Source organism: Marmota monax, unplaced genomic scaffold, assembly GCF_021218885.2.
Source record: "Marmota monax isolate L192 unplaced genomic scaffold, Marmota_monax_Labrador192_F-V1.1 WCK01_AAM20220418_F8-fsc00167, whole genome shotgun sequence".
NCBI classification, from domain to species: domain Eukaryota; kingdom Metazoa; phylum Chordata; class Mammalia; order Rodentia; family Sciuridae; genus Marmota; species Marmota monax.
Genome location: NW_026694116.1, coordinates 3,423,590 through 3,445,747, shown reverse-complemented (window position 1 = coordinate 3,445,747; position 22,158 = coordinate 3,423,590). Strand labels below are relative to the sequence as shown.

The window sequence follows — 22,158 nt, the reverse complement described above, 5'->3', positions numbered from 1 at the left end:
AGTGGGATGAACTGTGGCTGGCCCGGGGGCCACAACCCATGCCCCTTGCTTCCCTCTTCCCTGCCTGCTTCAAATCCCCCCGCACATGACTGGCACCTCTGCTGATTTCAGTGACTTTCCTGGTGAGGTGATTCTGGTCTCCACGGCGTTCTCAATTCCAAGGCCGCTGCCCTTGTCCAGACCCCATCAACACTGGGCAGCAGGCCAGGCACAGTGGGCACACTGGTAATCCCAGACACCTGGGGAGCTGAGGCAGGAGGATTGCAAGTTCATCTACCCATCTATCCATCCAGCCTCGGCAACTCAGAGAGACCCTGTTTCTAAATAAAAAATAAAAAGGGCTGGGGATGTGGCTCAGTGGGAAAGTGTCCCTGGATCCAAAAAAAAAAAAAAAAATGGGGCAACAGGATACCAGTGGAGGCCCAGGAGGATGGGTCAGCAGGCCCAGGGTCATGTGGTGTCCTTCTCTGCTCTCCACAGTTAGGGTCAGTTACCCTGCCAGGATGGCCATTTCTTTCTTTTGGAGACAAGGTGCCCACAGAGACCAGGTGGCTACCATAACTTACAGTTTAAGGAGACAGGGTGAGCGATTTGGTGGCCCCACTCCCATGAGGGTCTCGGCACCCCAGGTCCTGCAGGGCCGGGGAGTACAAAGCCCCAGGCAGGTGGCCGCTGGGAGTGCCAGCCCTGCTGCTTCTGCCCCCGGTGTCCTCAGCCATGGAGTCCACCTACCGGGACCACGTGCCATGTCACAGATGTAGCCGTGGCAAGGGGCCTGTCACTGTGCCTCCTTTGTGGCCCTTGCTTTGCCATGGAGCAGATCCCCTGCCCATGTCAGTGTCTGCGTCAACCTATCTCGTGTCAAAACCTCTGTGAGCCCCAGGGGAGCCCTGTGAGGGCAGCCAGCTTGCCCCCCAGCAGCTGAGTGGCCAGCTCTGTGCTGGTGCCAGCAGGCTGTGCTCTGGCAGGGGAAGTGGCTGAGTACCCCTGGCCATGCACACCCTTGGCCATGCGTGATTTCCACCCTGTGTAACCAGGAAAGCCATTCTACTCGGACCTCGCTGCTCAGCACCTCTTACACGGCAGGGGTGTCCCCGTGTGCTAAGCACTAATGAACAGGTGAGGACCCGCACCCCAGGACAGCCGTGTCCAGGAGTGCACCAGGAAGTCCCCTGGCCTGTGTCCTCTAGGCTGCTGATCAGCCAGCCAAGCTCTCCACATGGCCCATGATGCTGGCCTTCCTGCTCACAGGCCATGCTCCTGGTCAGCCTGTGTCCCTCGGTGGCCAAGTGGTCCTGCCAGGAGGGTTTCCTACACCCCTGAGGGAGAGTTCAGTGAATCGGATCCTCACACTGCGCTGGTTTCTCCACACCAAGTTCAGGCACTTCCTGCCCCCCCACTTGGCAGCCAGGGTACCTCCTGCAGCCCCCGAGAGCTCAGAGTTGTGCTGGTGCAGGAGTCTTGGGTTGTGGCTGTCTGGGACATTGGATCGTGGCTGTGGCACAGCTGTCCCATGAGGACTATGGAGTTGAGAGAGCTCACAGCCCAGCTTTGGCTGCCTGGCTGTCCCCATCCTGTGGCCGCAGGGGTCCGGCCCCAAGGCTGGCGGGTGTTTAAATGAGAAGATGGCATGGCTGGCTCCTGAACCCCAGGGTCTATGCTATGATGTCCCCCTGGGCTTGCCAGAACCGCCACATGACATTGCTTCCCCACATACCTCTGTTCCCCTGGGGTCTGCCAGTTCCTGTGGCCCAAGTGGCCAGCTGTGTGCGTCACAGCCTGGACCTGCCTCAGAGCCCTCTGTACTCAGCACACCACTCAGTGCGCTCTCCTTCTCTCCCTCCCTCTCTCCCTCCCTCCCTCTCTCTCTCCTTCTTTCTCTCCGTCCCCCTCTCCCTCCCTCTCTCCTCCTCTCTCCCTCTCTTTCTCCCTCTCTCTCTCCTCTCTCTCTCTTCTCTCCCTCTCTTTCTCCCTCTCTCTCTCCTCTCTCTCCTCCTCTCCCTCTCCCTCTCCCTCAGTACTGGGGATTGAACCCAGGGATGCTTTACCACTGAGCCACATCCTGGGACCTTTTTCTTTTTTATTTTGAGACAGGGTCTCGCTAAGTTGCTTAGGGCCTCTCTCAGTGGCTGAGGCTGGCCTGAAACCCGCAATCCTCCAGCCTCAGCCTCCTAGGTGACTTGGATTACAGGCTCGTGCCACTGTGCCCGGCGAGCTGGCAGCTATGTCGCCAGTGGGAGGGCTGGACTGATGGTCCTGGATGAGGACGAGACCCTCCCCAGGATTCTTCCTGTGTTCTGGTGACAGACAGGCTGTCTCCTTCTGTAGGAGCAAACCACAGGACTCTGCACAGGTGGACGGCTCCCAGCCCTGCACCCTTGGGTCCTGAGGCTGGCACTGCCCTGTGGCCTCCCGTAGGCCATGGCGCTGTCTTGGACGGGGTTGGACAGAGTCTTGTGCTTACCTTCTGCACCATGGCTCTCACCCCACGAGTCAGGGACCCAGTGGGAGGTCCCACCAATGGTGACCCACTGGGGACAGGGGAGCCTGAGGCCTGAACCACACTCCAGTTGTTACCACCACGAGCTTGCACACAGTCCAGGAGTGATGGTGCTCCGAGTCCCCAGTTGGTGTCCCTAGTTGGTGATGGCAACTTGGACCCTGGTTCTAGCATGTGGACCCACCTCTGCAGGGAAGTCAACCTGGTAAATGGCTTCGACCTTTGGGGAGGAAGTGGGGTCATCCTCGCACAGCCTTTGGGTTCCTCCTGGGGCCCGGCTGTGCACCCACTTGGAGATTCTGGCTGAGAACTGGCTCAGGGAGCAGGGCAGGAGCCTGGCACTCCTTGGGGCAGTGCCCCCCCCCCTCCACACCTGAGTTCCTTGGTGGAAAGATTGAACTGGGCCTTTTCTGTCCCCTGGTCTGTCTCTAAGGGGCCCTTTTTCCTGTTAGCCATGCACAAAGGTCTCTGTGGACCAGGCCCCCACCAACTGCCTTGACCATTTCAGGATCCGGTCACTCCATGGCTGCTGGGGATGTAAGAGCATCTCCTGCCACCAGCATCTTCCTGGCCTGGGAGACACAGGAGACACCGCACTGTCCCTCCAAGGGATGCTGGAATCATTTTCCACTGTGTTTCTTTTCACTCCTATGAATAGAATGTCCTCAGGCCTTCCAGCAGAAGCTGGTCACCTGGTGTGTTGACCAGCCTCTGGGCCATTCTTCCCTGATCTGCCACAGCTGGGGGCACTTGCTCTTCACTGTGGGGGCCACGAGGTAGCATGTCTGCCCTTCTCCCTCATGGGTGCTAGCAGGCACCCCCTGGCTTTGAGAGTCTGTGAGTGACGTCCCTTCTCCTGGACTTCCCTAGGGGAGTGGATGGGGATTGACCTCAGCTGTTGGTCTGGTGGTCAGGAGAGGGGAGGCTGGGCCAGTTCCTGGGGGCCCAAGGACGGTGTCGTCACTCAGGTTTCACAGGGTGGAACGGGCCACTCTGGGCCTGAAGATTCAAGGAAGTCCATATTTTCAGGCACTTGGGTCAGCCCCCACACCCACATCCTGCGGTCCTCTCCCGGCCTGACCCTGCCCTAGGTGTAGTGGAAGGCAGGGTGAGAAGGCAGCCTCTGGTCCTCTGGCCTCTTCCACCTTCTCTGTCCTGCAGCTGCAGGAAGTGAGGGCTCCCTCGTGGTGTCCACGCGTGGCCCTAGAGGGTGGGATTCGGCTGCCCCAGCCAACTCCCAAAACTTCAAGATGTTGCCCACAGCGTGTCTTCTCCTGTGGGGGCCCTCTCACCAGATACGGCTGCCTCCGTGCCCCCCACCTCGGGCAGGCCTGTGGCCCTGGTGGCCAGATGCTGCTGCTCCTAAACCCATTTCCAAGGACCACTCCTGGGTTTCAGGGAGGAGCCTCTGGACAGAGGCTGTGGAGTCCCTCCTGGGGAGGGGCTGCAGGAGCCCCTGGTGGGGGAGGCGGAGGTCTCACCTGCCTGCAGGGAGCTCTGTGTCCTCTGGCCCCCCAAGGCTGTCCCAAATTGGGGAGAGACTGGGTCTTTGCATCCTCCATGGGCCTGCTCCGGGGTCCCTGGGGAGAAGGTCCGTGGGAGTATTGCTCCGGATCTCTGTTCCATGGTGACGATAAAGTGCAGGTTGGGCTGTAGTTGGCTTCAATACCTAAAGATTCTAGACATGGACATTGCCCATCACCAAGGTGGACAGCACCCAATGCCCCTGCCTTGGTGTGCCCTGTTCATGGTCCTTGGACAGTGCTGCCCCCGGGCCTTGGGGAAGGCAGCATTCTTGGGTCAACCTCGATTCCCTGGGTGGGACTCAGCCGGGGGCCAGGGCAACTGGGTCCTGAAGGGTGTGTGGCGAAGGGCTGGGGGGGCAGAGAAGGAGCTGGGTCCGCTTCTCCTTTCCCAGGTGTGGAATCAGAACGGCAAGAGCCCCTCCATCACCTTCGAGTACACGCTGCTGCAGCCGCACGCGCACAGCCTGCAGCGGCCCCTCTACTTCACCTTCCCCGAGCCCGCCTCGGCCAGCGCAGAGAGCCAGGAGCTGGGCGCCGGGCTGCTGGGCTTCATGCGACACAACGGCTCACTCTACGGCCAGGCCTCCTCGGAGCGGCTGGGCCTGGACAACCGGCTGTTCAGTGCCACGGGCCCAGAGATGGAGCTGGGCCTGCGCCGGGGCCAGGAGACCAACGAGGTGTGCGAGCCGGCCAGCGGCGGGGCCTGCGAGGGGCCCCCGAGGGGCAAGGGCTTCCAAGGTAACAAGGGAGAATGTGGGTCGGGGTCCCTGGGGACAGTCTCTGGGTCAGGGCCCTCCACCCCTGTGAGGCCTGCTGAGGAGAGCCAGGGTGCTCACATACCCTCTCTGGGCCGGCCCAGTGCCGAAGACTCTCCCCGTCCTGCTCCCGCACGTTCTTCGAGTAGCCAGTCTTTCCTTGGGAGGAACGACTCGGCAGGCTCTCAGATTCCCAGATGCTTTAGTCCTTCACACAGAATCGCGTGGCCTTTGCACAGGGCCTCCGCGTGCACTGGGAGTGCTGTGGGTGCTCTGGACGAGACGGTGCAGGCACCATGTTAGCAGGGGCCACTCTGTGCCAAGAAAGCGTTCATCCCTCTTCAGTGCAGAAGCCGTGTCCTCCCAAGGAGTTTTGATCCATGGTTTATTGAATCTAAGGACGTGGGACCACAGATGCTGGCTGTAGGCCCATGGTCATGAGGGGTCTGACAGAGGAGGACACTGAGGCTCAGTGAGAGGAAGTGCCCTGGCCCAGTCCAGCACCCACCCACCCTGCAGGAGTTGGGAGTCAGGCTCGGCCAGCCTGCCCCGCGGCTCACGAGGCGAGCTCTGGGCTCCTCTGTGCACATCCCACGGGCTGCAGCCGTGGCTGGCGGGCACTTCTCACCTGGGGCTGCAGCCTTCTCTCCCCTCTGCCTGGGTTTTTACTCGGCCATCTCCTTGGGATCTCTGTGTGGCGAGGGCCCACCCCAAATGACTTCAGAGGGGACCCTTACACCAACAAGGACACTCTTTCCAAGCCAAATCACATGCTGAGGGTCCAGATGGGCTGGACCGTGAGAGACCCTCTCCAACCCACTGTGGAGGCCTCTCTGTAGAGATGACCTTGGCCTTCTGGGCATGTCCTAGCCCCCTTGGCCCAGGGAGGGGCTCTCTGACATAAATCATCTTATGTGTAGGATTTATAAGGATGGCCTGGCAGTCAAGATTAAAGTCATAGACCGCCTGTCTGTCTCTCTTCAGACCATAACGCCACAGGGACAGCTCTCTTGGGCGACAACGATGACCCAGAGGTGGACACCCATTTTACTCCCCGGGAGTTCCTCTCTGCCAATGCCATCTCCGACCAGCTCCTGGGCACAGGCTCTGACTCTAAGGAGTTTGCCCTCAATGAGACCATGAACAGCATCTTTGCCCAGGGCGGCCCCCGGAGCCCTGCTGCTGACAGCCTCTATGTGGACTATGAGGAGAACGAGGGGGCTGCTCCCTTCCTGGTCAATGGGTCCTACTTGGAGCTGAGCAGTGACAGGCTCTCCAACACCTCCTCGGAGGCCCCGTTCCCCAACGCCAGTGCCAGCCTCCCCGCCATGGCCGGGAACAGGACCCACAAGGCTAGGTAGGAGGCATGTCCCCTGCCCTGTCCAGGGCCCTCTGGGGTGGAGTCACCACAGGGGGGCTGACCCAAGGGCTGGTGACGTGGAGAGTAAGTGGGAGAGAGCACCCCTTCCCAAGGTCCTGGAAGGCCACCCTGTGGATCTCAGCATGAGCTCAGAGGCCTGGGCTGTGTGTCCTCCCCTAAAGTTAGGGCCCTGGGTCAGGTGTCCCTGGCAATGGCTGCCCAGGTGTTCCCAGCCTTGACTCCAATCCGTGCCACTGACACTGGGGGAAGGAGGCTGGCAGTCCAGAGCCTGCCCCTGAGCCAGCAAAGGGGACCAGTGTCCATACACAGGGGAATATGCAGTGGCCACCCCACCCTTAGCCTGAGGAGCCTGGGGCTCGGAGAGGGAAGTGACACCTTCACTCTGGGCGCCTGGGGTCTGGACAGTCACCGAACACAGGCTGTCAGACACAAGCAGGGTTCCAGGCCGCCCCGAACACGGAGCCTCCGCTCAACCTCCACTGCAGCCAGAGAGAAGGTGGGGGGCCCAGGGGCTCCTCAACCAAGGGGCAGACCTGGAATCAGGGATTAGAATGGGCTGGAGCTGCAGCTGCCATGGACCTGGCCCAGAGTCCAGCCATGGCTGGGGACACCTGGGAAGTCAGGGCTGGGGATGCCTGGGCAGCCACAGGTGGGGACAAGTGGGCAGCCATGGCTGGGGATGCTTGAGCAGTCAGGGCTGGGGACTCCTGAGCAGTCAGGGCTGGGGACTCCTGGACAGTCAGGGCTGGGGACTCCTGGGCATCAGGGCTGGGGACTCCTGAGCAGTCAGGGCTGGGGACTCCTGAGCAGTCAGGGCTGGGGACTCCTGAGCAGTCAGGGCTGGGGACTCCTGGGCATCAGGGCTGGGGACACCTGGGAAGTCAGGGCTGGGGATGCCTGGGCAGCCACAGGTGGGGACAAGTGGGCAGCCATGGCTGGGGATGCTTGAGCAGTCAGGGCTGGGGACTCCTGAGCAGTCAGGGATGGGGACTCCTGGACAGTCAGGGCTGGGGACTCCTGGGCATCAGGGCTGGGGACTCCTGAGCAGTCAGGGCTGGGGATGCTTGAGCAGTCAGGGCTGGGGACTCCTGAGCAGTCAGGGCTGGGGACTCCTGGACAGTCAGGGCTGGGGACTCCTGGGCATCAGGGCTGGGGACTCCTGAGCAGTCAGGGCTGGGGACTCCTGAGCAGTCAGGGCTGGGGACTCCTGGGCATCAGGGCTGGGGACTCCTGGACAGTCAGGGCTGGGAACTCCTGGGCATCAGGGCTGGGGACTCCTGAGAAGTCAGGGCTGGGGACTCCTGAGCAGTCAGGGCTGGGGACTCCTGAGCAGTCAGGGCTGGGGACTCCTGGACAGTCAGGGCTGGGGACTCCTGGACAGTCAGGGCTGGGGACTCCTGAGCAGTCAGGGCTGGGGACTCCTGAGCAGTCAGGGCTGGGGACTCCTGAGCAGTCAGGGCTGGGGACTCCTGGACAGTCAGGGCTGGGGACTCCTGAGCAGTCAGGGCTGGGGACTCCTGGGCATCAGGGCTGGGGACTCCTAGACAGTCAGGGCTGGGGACTCCTGGGCATCAGGGCTGGGGACTCCTGAGCAGTCAGGGCTGGGGACTCCTGAGCAGTCAGGGCTGGGGACTCCTGAGCAGTCAGGGCTGGGGACTCCTGGACAGTCAGGGCTGGGGACTCCTGGGCATCAGGGCTGGGGACTCCTGAGCAGTCAGGGCTGGGGACTCCTGAGCAGTCAGGGCTGGGGACTCCTGGACAGTCAGGGCTGGGGACTCCTGGGCATCAGGGCTGGGGACTCCTGAGAAGTCAGGGCTGGGGACTCCTGAGCAGTCAGGGCTGGGAACTCCTGAGCAGTCAGGGCTGGGGACTCCTGGACAGTCAGGGCTGGGGACTCCTGGACAGTCAGGGCTGGGGACTCCTGAGCAGTCAGGGCTGGGGACTCCTGAGCAGTCAGGGCTGGGGACTCCTGAGCAGTCAGGGCTGGGGACTCCTGGACAGTCAGGGCTGGGGACTCCTGAGCAGTCAGGGCTGGGGACTCCTGGGCATCAGGGCTGGGGACTCCTAGACAGTCAGGGCTGGGGACTCCTGGGCATCAGGGCTGGGGACTCCTGAGCAGTCAGGGCTGGGGACTCCTGAGCAGTCAGGGCTGGGGACTCCTGAGCAGTCAGGGCTGGGGACTCCTGGACAGTCAGGGCTGGGGACTCCTGGGCATCAGGGCTGGGGACTCCTGAGCAGTCAGGGCTGGGGACTCCTGAGCAGTCAGGGCTGGGGACTCCTGAGCAGTCAGGGCTGGGGACTCCTGGACAGTCAGGGCTGGGGACTCCTGGACAGTCAGGGCTGGGGACTCCTGGGCATCAGGGCTGGGCCTGGAGGGCCTTGAGAACGGAGCCTCTCTGTGTCAGAGTTGACGGGAGCAGGTAGCCCAGCTCTGCAGTCAGTGCTAAGGACAGACCCTGGTGACAAGCCTCTGGACCGAAGCGGCCACCCTCCAGGTGCAGGGCTTCCCAGAACCCCCGGTGGGCAGTGGGGCTGGTGTCAGCCTCCGGAGCCAGGCACAGCAGCCCGGGGCAGCAGGGACAGGATGTCGGCTGAACCGCTGGCTTCTTTTTGTCTTCTGGTGGCCCACCCAAACCCCAACTCCAGAGCCCCGCCCCCAGGTCCTGTGGTGCTGAGGTCAGGGTCCTTGAAACTGGGGAACAGGGTTTGTGGGAGATTTGGGGTCACTTTGGGTGATGGGGTTTGAGCTACTCCTCACCATCTGCAGGGTAGCAGAAGGAGCCTCCCAGGAGCCCTGGGCATGGCTGGTGGACTCTGGGGGGTTCCTTTTTTTGGTGTGGGGCCTTCTCTTGCCCCTCTTCCCACCCGGCCACACAGGGCTGCCTGCTCACCCTGACCCTGCACCCTCACAGTTCCCGTGACCCGGGCCTCTGCCCACTCAGCAGGACCTGGTGATCGATAGGGAGGGATAGATTTTGCCTTGGGGGTGCAGGATCTGAGTCCAACCAGAGTGGGAAGGCACCTGCCTGTGTGACCCGGCCAGTCTGTCCGCACTGCCAGCCCTGTCTCGGGCCAGGGCCCCCTCCCCTCCCAGAGCACGCAGTGATTACGGCGTATCTGCGGTGAAGCACAGCAAGGGCTCGGTTCAGAGAGGTTACTGGTAATGAATGGAGCCTCCAAGGTGGAGGGACCTCCAAGATGTGTGGCTCAGGACTGTGAAGGTGGCCAGCTGTCTGGTGCCCAAGCCCTCTGTGCAGGTTTATCAGGATGGCACAGAGACCCTCTCTTTAATTCGGCTTATGCCTCAGGAAATCCCAGGAAATGCAGGCACCGTGTGGCACAGACAGAGGGGCAGAGCAGGCCGCGGGAGCTGGACGCGTCCCTGCCCTGCCCTGGACCTCAGTTTCCCACTCTCTCTGAGGGGCTTGTCAGGGGTCCCTGCTGAGGCAGGCAGTTCTCTCAGGCCGCTCCCAGCCCAGCTTCTGAAGCCTTAACATCTCAGAGATCCTCTGCTGCTGCCTGTGAGTCTCACCAACCCCTCAGCCGCTCGGGAGGAGTGGATTCCCGGCGCCTGTTGATAAAATAGGTTGTCAGCACTCAGAAGGCCCAGTCAGTGAGATGTGACCGCTCCCCTGACTGGGCTGCCATCAAAGGATGCTACCGGTGGGGACCAAAGATGGTCTGGGGAGATAAAGGGCCAGGGAGGCCACGGGGGAAACTACCAGGCCAAAATAGCCCGTCTAGGCGGGTTGTGCAAACACAGGAAGTGGTGTCTGCTCCGGAGATCAAAGGGCAGCCCAGAAAGGAAGGGCTATTTTCATCTTCTCAGAAATGCCTCAGACAATCAAGGGGGGCCTGTCACCAGACTCGCCTGGGGAAGAAGCGTCTGTGCCACAGAGGCACACGCCTCCCTCTCTGAAGCGTTGGGGGAGAAAGGAAGAGAGAAACTTCTGGCTTATTTATAAACACACGCAGTCATTTCAGAGTTTCTGCTGCTGGGGTTGTAGGAGCCCGTGTCCTGCCAGGTGGGCTGGCAGGAGAGGGGCAGCACCCCCTTCGGGACGGAGGGAGGGAGGTGGGCGGCTCAGTGACTTCCGGGGTGCTTGCTTCTTGGTGCTGCTTCCCATAAGGGAACCTGTTAGGTGTCGCCCTGTTGTGCCAATATATGCAGGGTTGGTTCCAGAGCGGTATATGCTCTGGCCCACGCCTGCACGTGCTGGCGAGAGTGGTGTGTGGGCAGCCCTCCACGAGTACCTTTGAGACTTCCAATCCAGAGGGTTATTTTGAACCTGTGGCTGTCTCTTGAGTCAGGTGTGAGTCACACTGTGCGCTGACTGCAGCTCGTGTGATTGGACAGAGATGGCAGGCTCCCCCAGGAGGGGCTGGGGCAGGGACTGCATCTTCTCATCTCCTTTTGTTCTTGGGCAGACCTGAAAACTGTTGAAAGCAGGGTGGGGGACCCACCAGCGCAGCTCCAAGTGTCCTGAACCCAGCATCAGGGACCGGTTTACCCGGGTTCCCCTCTCCTGGGAGGATCGCCCTCTGCGAGCAGCTCTAGGCAGATCCCGCTGGTCCCTTGTTCTGAGGTTTTGGGGTCTTAGACACCCCCTCCCCTTTTAAAGTTTCCTCTGCTTTGTAAGAAGAGGGAGGGGAGAGGCTCCCTTCTTCCTGGAACCTGGGCAAAGCTGAACAGACCGGAGGCTGGAGCCCAGGGAGGCCCTGGCCTCACTGCCTGGCCTGCTCCTCCTGGGGCCCTCTTGGAGCCACATCATCTGGCTCGCCAGGGAGCTCACCCTGGTAGACCGGTTTCCTGGGTTCTCAGTGCCATGCCTGTCCAGGCGATGTTCACCCCACAGCTCCGCTGGAGCCGGGGTCCTCCTGGGGAGCATGAACCAGCCCAAGCAAAGCAGAAGAGCTCCTCACAGCCTCGGCTAGCAGGCTCCGTGCAGCCAAGCCTGTCTCGTCCCAGAATCAACCAGCAAGCCCTCAGAACGCGATGCCCATAACACTCGGCCTGACCACCAAGGTGACCATGGACCCGGAAAGAAGTGGCCCCAGTTTAAGCCTCGTGTAGGGTGTTAGCCAGATCCTCTTTAGCCAGCCCAGCTGGGCCTGAGGGAAGTGGATTGGGCCTGCAGCCGTGTCCACGAGGGGAGGTGGGGCCTGGGTGAGCTGCTGTCGGCTGGGCCCACCCTACCTCCCCTGGCCCTGGGGCTGCAGGACTCCTTGGGCTGCCCTCCAGCTTGGGTGGCATGTCTTCCAGCAGACGTCCCGGGCTGAGGGAGCCGCCTCGACCCCCCTCCCCTGCCGAGCCTGCAGAGTGGGGGCCGAGGCCGACGCCAGGCGCACCGACGCTTGGGGAAGCCAACTCCTAACAATAGTTGGCTTCGGCCCCTGAGTTCCGGCCAAGAACTGTAGCTGGTGGCTGGCGGGGACCCAGCGTGCCTCTTCCCGTTAACAGGTCTGTGCCGCCGTCCCAGACACCCCACCCCCAACACGGGATGCGCCACTCCCCCGGCACAGCGGACTTCGAATTTTGATAATTGGAGTATTTGATAATTGGAGGCTGAATGGCTGGTGCTCCCCTACACTCAGAATCCCAGCTGAGGGAGCAGTAAGGAGAGAATTCTGGAACGTTCTCAGGACCTAAGGCCCCCTGGGGTGGGAAGAGAGAATCCGCTGGCTGTCGTGAGCAAGTACAGTGAGGTGCTTGCGCAAGGCGCTGTTTCCGTCCCTCCAGCACTGCTGGAGGACTTCGGGGGTCCTTCAGCCTGCTCAGAAGAGGTACTCAGATGGACAGAGGCCAGCAGTGTCCACTCCTGAAGTATCCCCCCAGGGGCTTCACCCATTCTGTTCCAGGAAGTGGGGGCCTGGCCCTCACTGGTGGGGATCTCTCCTGGGCCCAGAGCAGGGACGTTGTGAGGGACAATGCACCTCCCAGGAAAAGAGGTGCAGGGCGTCCAGCGTCCTCATGTCCCTGCCTGCCCTCATTTCAGGACCAGGCCCAAGGCGCGCAAGCAAGGCGTGAGTCCGGCTGACATGTACCGCTGGAAGCTCTCCTCCCACGAGCCCTGCAGTGCCACCTGCACCACAGGTACTGGGAGCTGTCGGGCCTCGGGAGCTGGGTCCTGGGGTGTCCAGTAGAGCATCCTAGTTCCCATGGGCTGCTGGCCCTGGGCCCCCTCCCCACGGCTGCCAGTACTGTGTCCCTTCTCAGACAATCAGAGGCGGCCTCCGGGCCCAGGGTTTTGCTTTTGCTTATGGCAGATGGGGAAGGGCAAGACAGACCCTGCGGTCTACTACTGAGGGGCGGGTCAGAGTCCAGGACCTCTCAGCGGGGAGGGGCCAGGGCAGAGAGACCCTCCCCCTGGGGTCACCTGGTCGGACACTCCAATTAGAAAGTGTTGAGGGGGATCTGAAGCCACGCCTGTCAGGAGGTGTAGCAGCCACCTCCACACTGAGACGCTGGCCAGAGCTGCCCCTGTGGCCTGCTCCTTCCCTACCCGGGGGGATGCTACGGGTTACAGTGGGACACAGGGCACTGGAGGGAGGGGGAATGTGGTAGAGAGCAAGGGCCATCTGGGGACGACTGTATCTAGGCTTGTGATGTCAAGTCTTGATTTAGAGAACACTCTGTGGCCCCACAGGTGCGTGATGCTCCTGGTTTACCCAGCACCCCCAGCTGGCCAAGGCGTTGGGTGCCCACACTCCCTGGCCAGAGAGGACACCAGGCAGTCTGAGTCTGGCTGTGTCCCTGCTGCCCTGGTAGCATTTCAGGAGACAGCCCTCGAGTAGGAAGTTGTAGTGGACCACACCCTCGGTTCTGCCCACGCTGACCCTGCCTCTCTTGTGCCCCTCCCGCACGCGGGGGCCCCCTGCACCTGGCATTCTGGTGGAGCGTGGCACAGCATTTGAACCCGTTGTTGGCTGACCACATTGCTTCCTCTTCTGTGGCTGGAAATGAGATGTGTGCTTTATTTCACAAGTGGCTGTGGGGACCACTGGGAAATACGGAGCAACCCATCGTGGGCACAGCCAATCCACAGGAGCCCTTGCTGATTGTGGCCATCACTGCCATCTGTCTGACCTGAGGCTGTGGCATCGAGTGAGCCCCACAGCAGTGGGTCCCTTGGTCTCAGCAGTGAGTCACAGGACTGCCCTCCTCAGGGTGACCTGAGGGAGCTGGGCCAGAGGGGGTGTTGCCGCAGCACCCAGAAGCTGGGTGTTCTAGGCTCCTCCTCCTGGCCCCCTGCCTCAGGACTCCAGGGGTGCTGGGGCTCGGGAGATGGTTGGGAAGCATCTGGACACATCACTGTCTGGAGATGTGACATTGTGACATGTCATTAGGACAAGATGGTCTATGTAGCAAGAGTCCTGCTGGACAGTCCTGGATGGACAATGTCCCCAGGGAGAACATGACACCACCATCCCTCAACACCCAAAGAGTGACCAGGGAGGGGGATTGGGCCTGTTCTGGGTAGCTCAAGACGCAAAGCAGGACCCAGGAGACTGTCAGGGCAGGTCTGGCTCTGGGGGAAGGATGAACTCTGTGTATACCTGTGCATCTGAGGCTATCCAGCAGTGGACAGAGACAGCCAGTTCCCTGTCACTGCGGGAGGCTCCTAACTGGGCCAATGGCACTGGGCAGACTCGACAGAGCTGGGGTGCCCTCTGTGAGTGGCTCCCTGCCTGGGTCTCCCACCCCCTGCATGCTGCAGGCCCTCCACCCTCCTGTGCTTGCCTCTGATGCTCACAGCTGAGTGTGCTGGAAACCCAGGCCGGGGTGTCAAGGGGTGGGTCAGCCACGCATGGCATAGAGGTCGGCAAGTGTCCCGTGACAGGTCATCGTGCAGAGCAGGCTCCCACCCCAGGCCAAGGTGTGCTGGGGATGGTGGCCCATCCTGTCTGCTCCCGCGCTGGGCTGCTGGCCCACGTTGAGTCTAAGGGCCAGCCTGTGGCAGAGCCTGGAGGAACTTTGCTCCTGGGACTGGTGTCACGAAGAGGTGTCCAGAAAATTCCCCAGGGATGAAGGGGAGGAAGTGGAAGGGGCGCGGGGGCTGGGCTCCTCTGCCTGGGGACTGGCTTCCAGGAGGGCTGCCTCTCTCACCCAGCAGACTCCGCCCCACTCCAGCGTCTCCCTGACTCTCCCTGGCTCCTTGGCAGGGGCTACCCCGTTGAGGGAGCTTGGGCCTTGTGCCACTGTGGGCAGGAAGACGAGAAGGCAGTGGAGGGGGTCTGGGACACCATTAGGTGAAGGTGGCCCTTTCCCTACATCCCCATGGTGGGACCCAGAAAGATCTACATGAAGAATGATGATTAAAGTCAGCTCGAGAGCACCTTTGCTAAGGACTGGGCGTCTGCTCTCGCCCCGAGGCGCTGGAGAGGACCTGAAGGTCAGGTTCCACGCTGTGGTCTGTCCGCGGGGTTAAAGCAGGAAGGCCAGCTGTGAGGCCAGCTGTGTGGCTGTGAGGGTGATCTGAGTTTGCTCAGAGGCAGGGTTCTCCACAGGTGAGCCGGCACCTGGCTAGATGGGGTGGGGCTGTGGAGGGACGAGAAGAGGGGGCCCTGGCCCTGGGCAGGGAGGGACACCTGGCCCCCAGCCTGCCCTGGAACTCTCAATGGTGCCGTGAGCCGGGAACTCTCCTGGTCCCCAACCCAGGGGGCTCCCAGGCCCTCTGCCCACCACCTGCGCTCAGGCCCTTTCCCTGCCCGACAGGGGTCATGTCGACTTACGCCATGTGCGTCCGCTACGACGGGGTGGAGGTAGATGACAGCTACTGTGACGCCCTGACCCGACCCGAGCCTGTCCACGAGTTCTGCGCGGGGAGGGAGTGCCAGCCCAGGTGCCTGCGCGGGGCCCAGCGCACGTGTGCGCCACGCACTGCAGCCCTACCTGCCTCTGCCCGGAGCAGCAGCGGGACCCTGTGGGGTGGAGGGCAGTGGGCTGGGGCCCCAGGGCCCTGCAGGAGGGGCAGAGCGAGGGCTGCTCTCTGCCAAAGGCTGAGGATGCTCCTCTGTGCTGCTGTTGCCTGGTGTCTTTGCCCCCAGGCCTACTGGGAACAGCTAGGAGTCTATAAGCCAAAAAGATTATTCCCAAAATAACAACTGGCTGTCTCCGAGATGCGGGCAGAGGCTGTCTTTCCAGCCCCAGGCCTCCTGTCCTGCCTTGTCGATACAGAGACGGAGCCCTAAGCACACCCTCCCCTGGTGACAACCAGTGTGAGAGCCAAGGTGCCGAGCGGTCACCCCTGGGAGGCCACACTCTTCTGGCCTGCTCTGTCCTGGGCATTTGCTCCTTCCTGGGAAGGGTGAAGACCCCGACTGTCACAGAGTGGGCCTGTCCCCTCAGCCCCACAGGCTTTGAACCTCTTATTCTAATCTTCCCGAGGACCCCAGCTCAGGTGGGAGGAGAGGAGGGGTCTGCTCCGCACACTGGCTGGGCCTCCTTCTGCTCATTTCCACCTTTGCTTGTGGAGAACCAGAGTACCCAGGGGCCACCTATGCCACCCAGCAGCGTGGGGTCTTAGGGCTCCAGGTCCCAAGAGGGGTACAGCAGGCGGGGAGGGTGTTGGGAGCAGAGTGGGCAAGGGAACCAGGCTGCAGGCCTGCAGGTGAGGGTAGAGGAGGTGGCTGGGCCCTGCAGGTGGATCCTGCAGCACCCCACAGGCCTCCTGAGGACCCCTTTGCCAGGGCCACAGCCACCACTGCTTCACCCCTTCCTGTCTGGCTGGGCTGTGACTGGCCTCAGCCTCCCCGGGGTGGAGCGGGAGGGGAGGGTGGGGCTGCAGGGCAGGGCTGAGGCTGGCCCCTGCCCCCTCCCTCCGAGCCAGGTGGGAGACCAGCAGCTGGAGCGAGTGCTCGCGCACCTGTGGTGAGGGCTACCAGTTCCGCATCGTGCGCTGCTGGAAGATGCTGTCCCCTGGCTTCGACAGCTCCGTGTACAGCGACCTGTGTGAGGCCGCAGAGGCCGTGCGGCCTGAGGAGCGCAAGACGTGCCGCAACCCGGCCTGCGGGCCGCAGTGGGAGATGTCCGAGTGGTCCGAGGTGAGCGAGAGCCGAGGAACCGCGTGGCCGGGCGAGGCGGCCCGTGTCCCCGCCACCCCTCACCCTGGCTTCCCCGCAGTGCCCGGCCAAGTGTGGGGAGCGCAGTGTGGTGACCAGGGACATCCGCTGCTCCGAGGACGAGAAGCTGTGTGACCCCAGCACTCGGCCTGTGGGGGAGAAGAACTGCACGGGGCCCCCCTGCGACCGCCAGTGGACTGTCTCGGACTGGGGACCGGTGAGGGAAGGGCCGGGGCAGAGAGCAGTCGGAGGGCACTACCCGGCCACGCCCGAGTTTCCCATTTTCCTGGAGTGAAGATGTCCGTCACAAGGGACCAAAACGCGTGCCACGAGCATGCTCCCTGCTCCCTGTGCCCGTGTCCACCTCCGTCCCTCTCCCTGTCTCCGCCTCCTTCTCCCTTTTCTCTGTTTCTGCCTCCCTCTGCCTCTCCCCGTCTGTGTGTTTCTCTCTGTCTCTGTCTCTCAGCCTGTCTCTGTCTCTCAGCCTGTCTCTGTCTCTCAGCCTGTCTGTGCTCACATGTCCGTTTTCTCTCCCTCAGTCTCTGTGCCCATTTCTCTCCCTCTCTCTGTGTCTCCTCTTCTCTCTCCCTCTCTCTGTGTCTCCTCTCTCTCTCTCTCTCTCTCTCTCTCTCTCTCTCTGTCTCCCTCCGTCTTCTCTCTGTCTGGAACAGAGCTGCTCACATGATGGCCAGGGTCACTTCTGGTGGGAGGGGCACACGTGACCTTTTGAGCTGTGCTTTTCTCTGTGTGTTTTGCCTTGAACATGTTATTTCTGTAATTAGAACAGAAAATGTTATTTAAAAACTGGTTACCAGGGCAACTGCTTCCCCATGCTGCCCTGGGAGCTGTTCTTCTCCCTTGGACGCGTGGGTGGGGGGGCTTGTGGAGTACCCCTCTAACTCTGTCCCTGCTGTCCCCTCCCGCAGTGTAGTGGAAGCTGTGGGCAGGGCCGCACAATCAGGCACGTGTACTGTAAGACCAGTGACGGACGGGTGGTCCCCGAATCTCAGTGCCAGATGGAGACCAAGCCCCTGGCCATCCACCCCTGTGGGGACAAGAACTGCCCGGCACACTGGCTGGCCCAGGACTGGGAGCGGGTGAGTGCCCCGGAGCCTGGGCGGCTCCTCGGGAGAGTGTGGGGCCAGAGAGAATTTGCCCAACGGTGGGAAGGATAGATTGGTCCAAATGAGGAATTAATTGCAAATTGTGAAGGTGTGACTCACTAAAGTTAATTATAAACACAATAAGCCAAACAGGCAGGAAAACCCTTAGTGTTCTCCTGAATGCACTGGGCACATGCTCGGTGGTGTCTGCTCGGCCCACGTTCCTGGTGGGCAGGGGCGCGTGCTGCGGGCCCTCTGGTTTGACGTCCATCCTCACTGGCAGCCGTCACCCTCACCCTCTCAGACCAGTCACCCTGCATTGCTCTCAACCACTTGCTTCGGCTGCTTACGATTAACCAGATAATCTTGGGCCAAGTTGTTTTCTGCTAAATTGATTTTGGCCACATCCTCCTTGGTCAAATTGCCATTAGCCAATTTGTTTCAAAACAGATGGTTTGGGGCGAAATTGCTTTTGATCAAATCTGTTTGGGGCCAAATGGTTATTGAGCAGCGTTCTGGCCAATTTGCCTATTGATTCAGATATTCTCAGCCAAAGGCTCTTGACCAGACTTCTATCCCCGGAAGTTGCTGGGTGGATTGTCCTGGTGCTACTGGCCCCTGGCCGCTGACCTGTCCCTCTGGCCCTCAGTGCAACACCACCTGTGGGCGTGGTGTGAAGAGGCGGCTGGTCCTCTGCATGGAGCTGGCCAATGGGAAGCCGCAGACGCGTAGCGGCCCCGAGTGCGGGCTGGCCAGGAAGCCCCCCGAGGAGAGCACCTGCTTTGAGAGGCCTTGCTTCAAGTGGTACACCAGCCCCTGGTCAGAGGTGAGCGCCTACGGTCGCCTCCTGCCGCAGAGGTCCCTAAGGGTTCTGTCCTTGGTTAGCCTCTCAGTGTACTAGATCAGTGGGTGGAGGGCTGCCCCCTCCAGGAAGCCTGCCCTGATCTTGCCCCTGCTGGCCCTGCAGCGCTTGTCCAGGGCCTCAGGGGCCTGGTTGTTTTCCAGACTCACACTGTGGCCTTTAAGTGGTGACTGCGTCAGCATGTGGGCCTGACTCCCTCGTGAGGCAGACAGACCCCAGGGTGAGACGCAGCGAGGCAGGTTTGTGGGACTTGGGGGTACAGCTAGATGGCAGACACTATGCCCACAGGGCAGGGCAGTGTCTCTCCTGGCCCCAGTGTCAGGCCTGGCCCTTGCATGATTCTGTGGACTCCTTGGTCCCCAGAACTCCTAGCCAGAGGGTGCTGGGCTGGCAGTGCCCTCACCACGGGGTCCCCAGGGCAGCCTGAGGTCTCCTCCCTCCCAGATCCCCCTGAGGAGGGCTCTTTTCCATTTCTCAGAGGAAGAATTAGGAGTTCGGTGAGCTGTCCAGCTTCCTGAGGGTCCCACAGTTATTGGGGGGCCCTATGGAACATGGGAGCCCTGGGCCCAACCCAGGGGGTGTGGAGAATTTGCAAAGGGAAGGAGTCCCCAAGCCAGCCCATCCCGTCTCCCAGAAGAGGAACCCCCTCGGGTCAAGCACCCTGGTTTAGCTGGGGCAGCCGCTGTCCCTGGTGGGTGAGGCAGGGCAAGTGCACCTCCGCTGTCCCGCATCCTCCTGGGAGGCTGCTGGCAGTGTCCAGAGCCCAGGCCTTGCCAGCGCTCCGAGTCTTTCTTACACCACAGCCAGCCTTGTCCCGACATCTGCTCTCATTAGCTCACACAGAAGTCTGCAGGCGCTGTGTCCCTAGCGCCTGCAGTGAGGCCACAGGCTCCCAGAGGGCACACAGGGAGGCCCAGAGCCAGCTTTGAGAATCACTGGGCGGGGTTAGTTTCCACTCTGGCCAACTCTGAGAGCTTAGGGACAGTAAAGAGGTATCTGAGGGGACTTGGAGCTCAGGACCTTTCCTGAGAGTTTCATAGTATGTCCCAGACACCAACACGGAGGCCGCCCTGGCCTGGGCCCCTGGGACCAGTGGGTGGCAGGGGTCTGGAGGTGGGTTCCCATGAGTGCAGCCACTCTTCGGAGCACAGGGCTGGGACCCCCAACCCCACGCAGGCAGGAGGACCTCACACAGACCCTGCCTTGCACGAGTCCTCTGCTTCCCGCACCACATGCTCCTATTGCCCATGAAAGACCCCCAGCAAGAGGGGAGAGACTGAGGCAGGGCTGGGGCTTCCGGGAGGAGGCAGAGGGCTGAGGAGATGTAGGGTCCCAGCCAGGCAAGGGGGGAGGAGGAGGGGAGGGGCAGGGGAGGCCTTTTGGGGCTGGGGTCCCAGGGAGCCATGCAGACAGATGAATTCTGGGAGGACCGTGGGCCTCTAGGGACAGGTGCCTAGCAGGCGTTGCTGGCAGGTGGGCTAGGAGGGAGCAGGGCCCCGGGAGCAGTGTGGAGGAGGAGGGCCTCCCTGTTCCCAAGGCTGGGGCGGGGCGAGGGGGCTGGTGCAGATGGCCGTGGGCGTGTGGCCTGTCGTGTCCCGGCTGCTGCCTGCCCACCATGCCAGGCACCGCTTTAGGGTTTGTTCCTCAGCTGCCCCATCCCACCCTCTCCCCAGGGACAGGGGGCCGGCGCCGGCAGCCCGCCCATCTCCCGGGGCACGTCCACAGGCTTCCCTGGGTGCCCGCCAAAGGCAGATTGTCCTCTGGCCGTGATGCCAAGCCAGCCGTCTCTCACCTCCAGCTGAGCCCCTCCCCAGGCTGGGTGGGCAGCCGGCGGGCAGCCTCCTGCCAAGTCCTCCCTGTTCTCTCTGTGCCTTTGGAAAGAAAATTGGAGGGAGGGCAGGGCAGAGGTGCCCACCCACTGCAGGGAGCCCAGGCCCAGGTCCCAGGCTTGCCTGGGTGGTGTAGGGTCACCCACATCAGGAAGCCTCCGCCTGTAGGAGCATGGCAGGAGGATGGCAGGGTCATCGGGGTCAGCAGATGACCCTGGTGTTCTGGGTAGCTTAGCGTACCCAGGGGACATCTGGACAGGGATCAGCGTGGGGGCAGTAGCTTCAAGATGCATTGGATTGGCCATAGTAAGTTGTCTGTGTTAGAGGCCCAGGACAGCAGGCGTCCGCCGAAGGGGGAAGGGCCGACTCAGGGCCACCCACACGGTGCCTGGGGAAATGGCGGAGCTGGGGTGAGAATCGGGGTCTCCTCACCTCCCACTCATCCCGGCCGCAGGGTCTAGGCTCCGGGGAGCTCCCTGTGCCCCGTGTGGGCAGCGGGTGGGGTCGGAGAGGCTCTGCCACGCCATTGGTCTCTCCCATGTCAGTGCACCAAGACCTGCGGGGTGGGCGTGAGGATGCGGGACGTGAAGTGCTACCAGGGGACCGACATCGTCCGCGGATGTGACCCTCTGGTGAAGCCCGTGGGCAGGCAAGCCTGTGACCTTCAGCCCTGCCCCACAGAGCCCCCAGGTGAGAGGGGCACCCGAGGGCAGGGCTTCCCAGGGGGCTGTGGCCAGAGCCAGGGCCTGTGGGACAAGCAGGTGGGAGGGCACCCGGAGCCCCTGGACCAGGATTTTCTGGTGCTGCCCTGGCTGCAGGGAGGAGGGGCCAGGCAGGACCTCTGGTTGGGTCCTGGCAGGTGGACAAGGGCTCTGGGATGGCAGCGAGCGGCAGAGGCAGGTGGCGATTCTGCTTTAGCATCTCAAGTGGGGAGGGGGCAACTGTGGGCTCCAGGGGATGTTCAGGATGTCCAGGGGACAGTGTCTTCCTCAAATCCTGGCCCTTGAGGTGTCACCTCTCCCAGTGACAGATCAAGCCCCTCGGGGCTCCGGGACTGGCTGGGAGGGTGTGGGGTGGGAAAGAGGTGGCAGAGACCTGCAGGGGACATCCACCATGGCTGAGACCACAGGTTCCTATTGCCCAGAGGGCAAAGCCCTTGCCCTTGAGAAAAGACTGTGGGGGGGGCCTGCATTTTTGCCTCTTGGCCTCCTCCCAACACCCTACCCCGTCACCCTGCCCCATCACATCCCCAGATGACAGCTGCCAGGACCAGCCGGGCACCAACTGCGCTCTGGCCATCAGGGTGAACCTCTGCGGCCACTGGTACTACAGCAAGGCCTGCTGCCGCTCCTGCCGGACTCCCACTCCCAGGCCTGGCCCTGCAGCCCCTTGAGACTCGGGTGCCCGCCCTGAGCTTATTTGGCTCTGGGGCCCCTCCCTGGACACTCGTCCTGTAGGCCCCCGGGTGTGAAGGCCTGAGGCGGAGCCTCGGCTGATCCTCAGCAGATTTCCATGGCCTGTGGATCGATGCTCTGCCCAGCCCTGGGACAGCCTCCAGCACCCAGCAACCCCTCCCCAGAGTTGCCCCAGCTGTGGGGGCTGTACCTGGAGCCAGAGGGTCCTGTGTTGGTGGCTGCCACCTCCACCCCCAGCAGCCCCAGAAACATGGGGCCCAGAGTCCAAAGCCCAGCATGGAGGTGAGACCTGCCCTTGGCCCAGGTTCTGCTCTGTAGAGGTGCAGCCATTCCAAGGTGACTTGCCAGGGCAGCCAGGGGACACAGACCATCAGTCCCTGGAGGTACTGAGGCATGCTCCTTCCAGGGGACCCCATCCCACGACCTAGTGTCAGCTCCACCTGCCCTGCAGGAGCTGTGCTCAGAGGGGCATGCACTTTATGCCCCTGAAGAGGCCCTTTCTCATGGTGCACTGGGCACGGACAGCCGGGTGTCCTGTATCCTTGTCAGTACTCATCGGCGTATGTTAATAAAGTGACCGTATTTATGGTGGCATTTCGCGATCTCAGTTGCTTCTGGCAGGAAGGCTGGCGGGCACAGGGGCTGAGAGCCAGGGTGAGCCACGCGGGGGTTCTGGCGGCTGCAGAGGGTGTGCGGTCAGGCGGCTGCAGTAGTCAGGTGCAGCA

At 62.1% G+C, this 22,158-nt stretch overlaps 1 protein-coding gene across 3 annotated transcripts in view; it reads left to right on the top strand.

Moving 5' to 3' along the window:
- The window catches only part of Adamtsl2 (ADAMTS like 2), a 34,262-nt gene extending 12,235 nt beyond the window's left edge, over nucleotides 1-22,027 (top strand). For all 3 annotated transcript variants that reach the window (XM_046465529.2, XM_046465528.2, XM_046465527.2), the window contains 10 exons: nucleotides 4,419-4,764; nucleotides 5,766-6,138; nucleotides 12,159-12,256; nucleotides 14,879-15,005; nucleotides 15,993-16,206; nucleotides 16,286-16,441; nucleotides 17,151-17,321; nucleotides 17,977-18,153; nucleotides 20,564-20,708; nucleotides 21,272-22,027. In XM_046465529.2, the coding sequence (XP_046321485.1) occupies nucleotides 4,419-4,764; nucleotides 5,766-6,138; nucleotides 12,159-12,256; nucleotides 14,879-15,005; nucleotides 15,993-16,206; nucleotides 16,286-16,441; nucleotides 17,151-17,321; nucleotides 17,977-18,153; nucleotides 20,564-20,708; nucleotides 21,272-21,411 (1,947 nt within the window). In that variant the 3' untranslated portion in view covers nucleotides 21,412-22,027. The remainder of the gene's footprint in view (nucleotides 1-4,418; nucleotides 4,765-5,765; nucleotides 6,139-12,158; nucleotides 12,257-14,878; nucleotides 15,006-15,992; nucleotides 16,207-16,285; nucleotides 16,442-17,150; nucleotides 17,322-17,976; nucleotides 18,154-20,563; nucleotides 20,709-21,271) is intronic.
- Nucleotides 22,028-22,158: the final 131 nt, after the last annotated feature.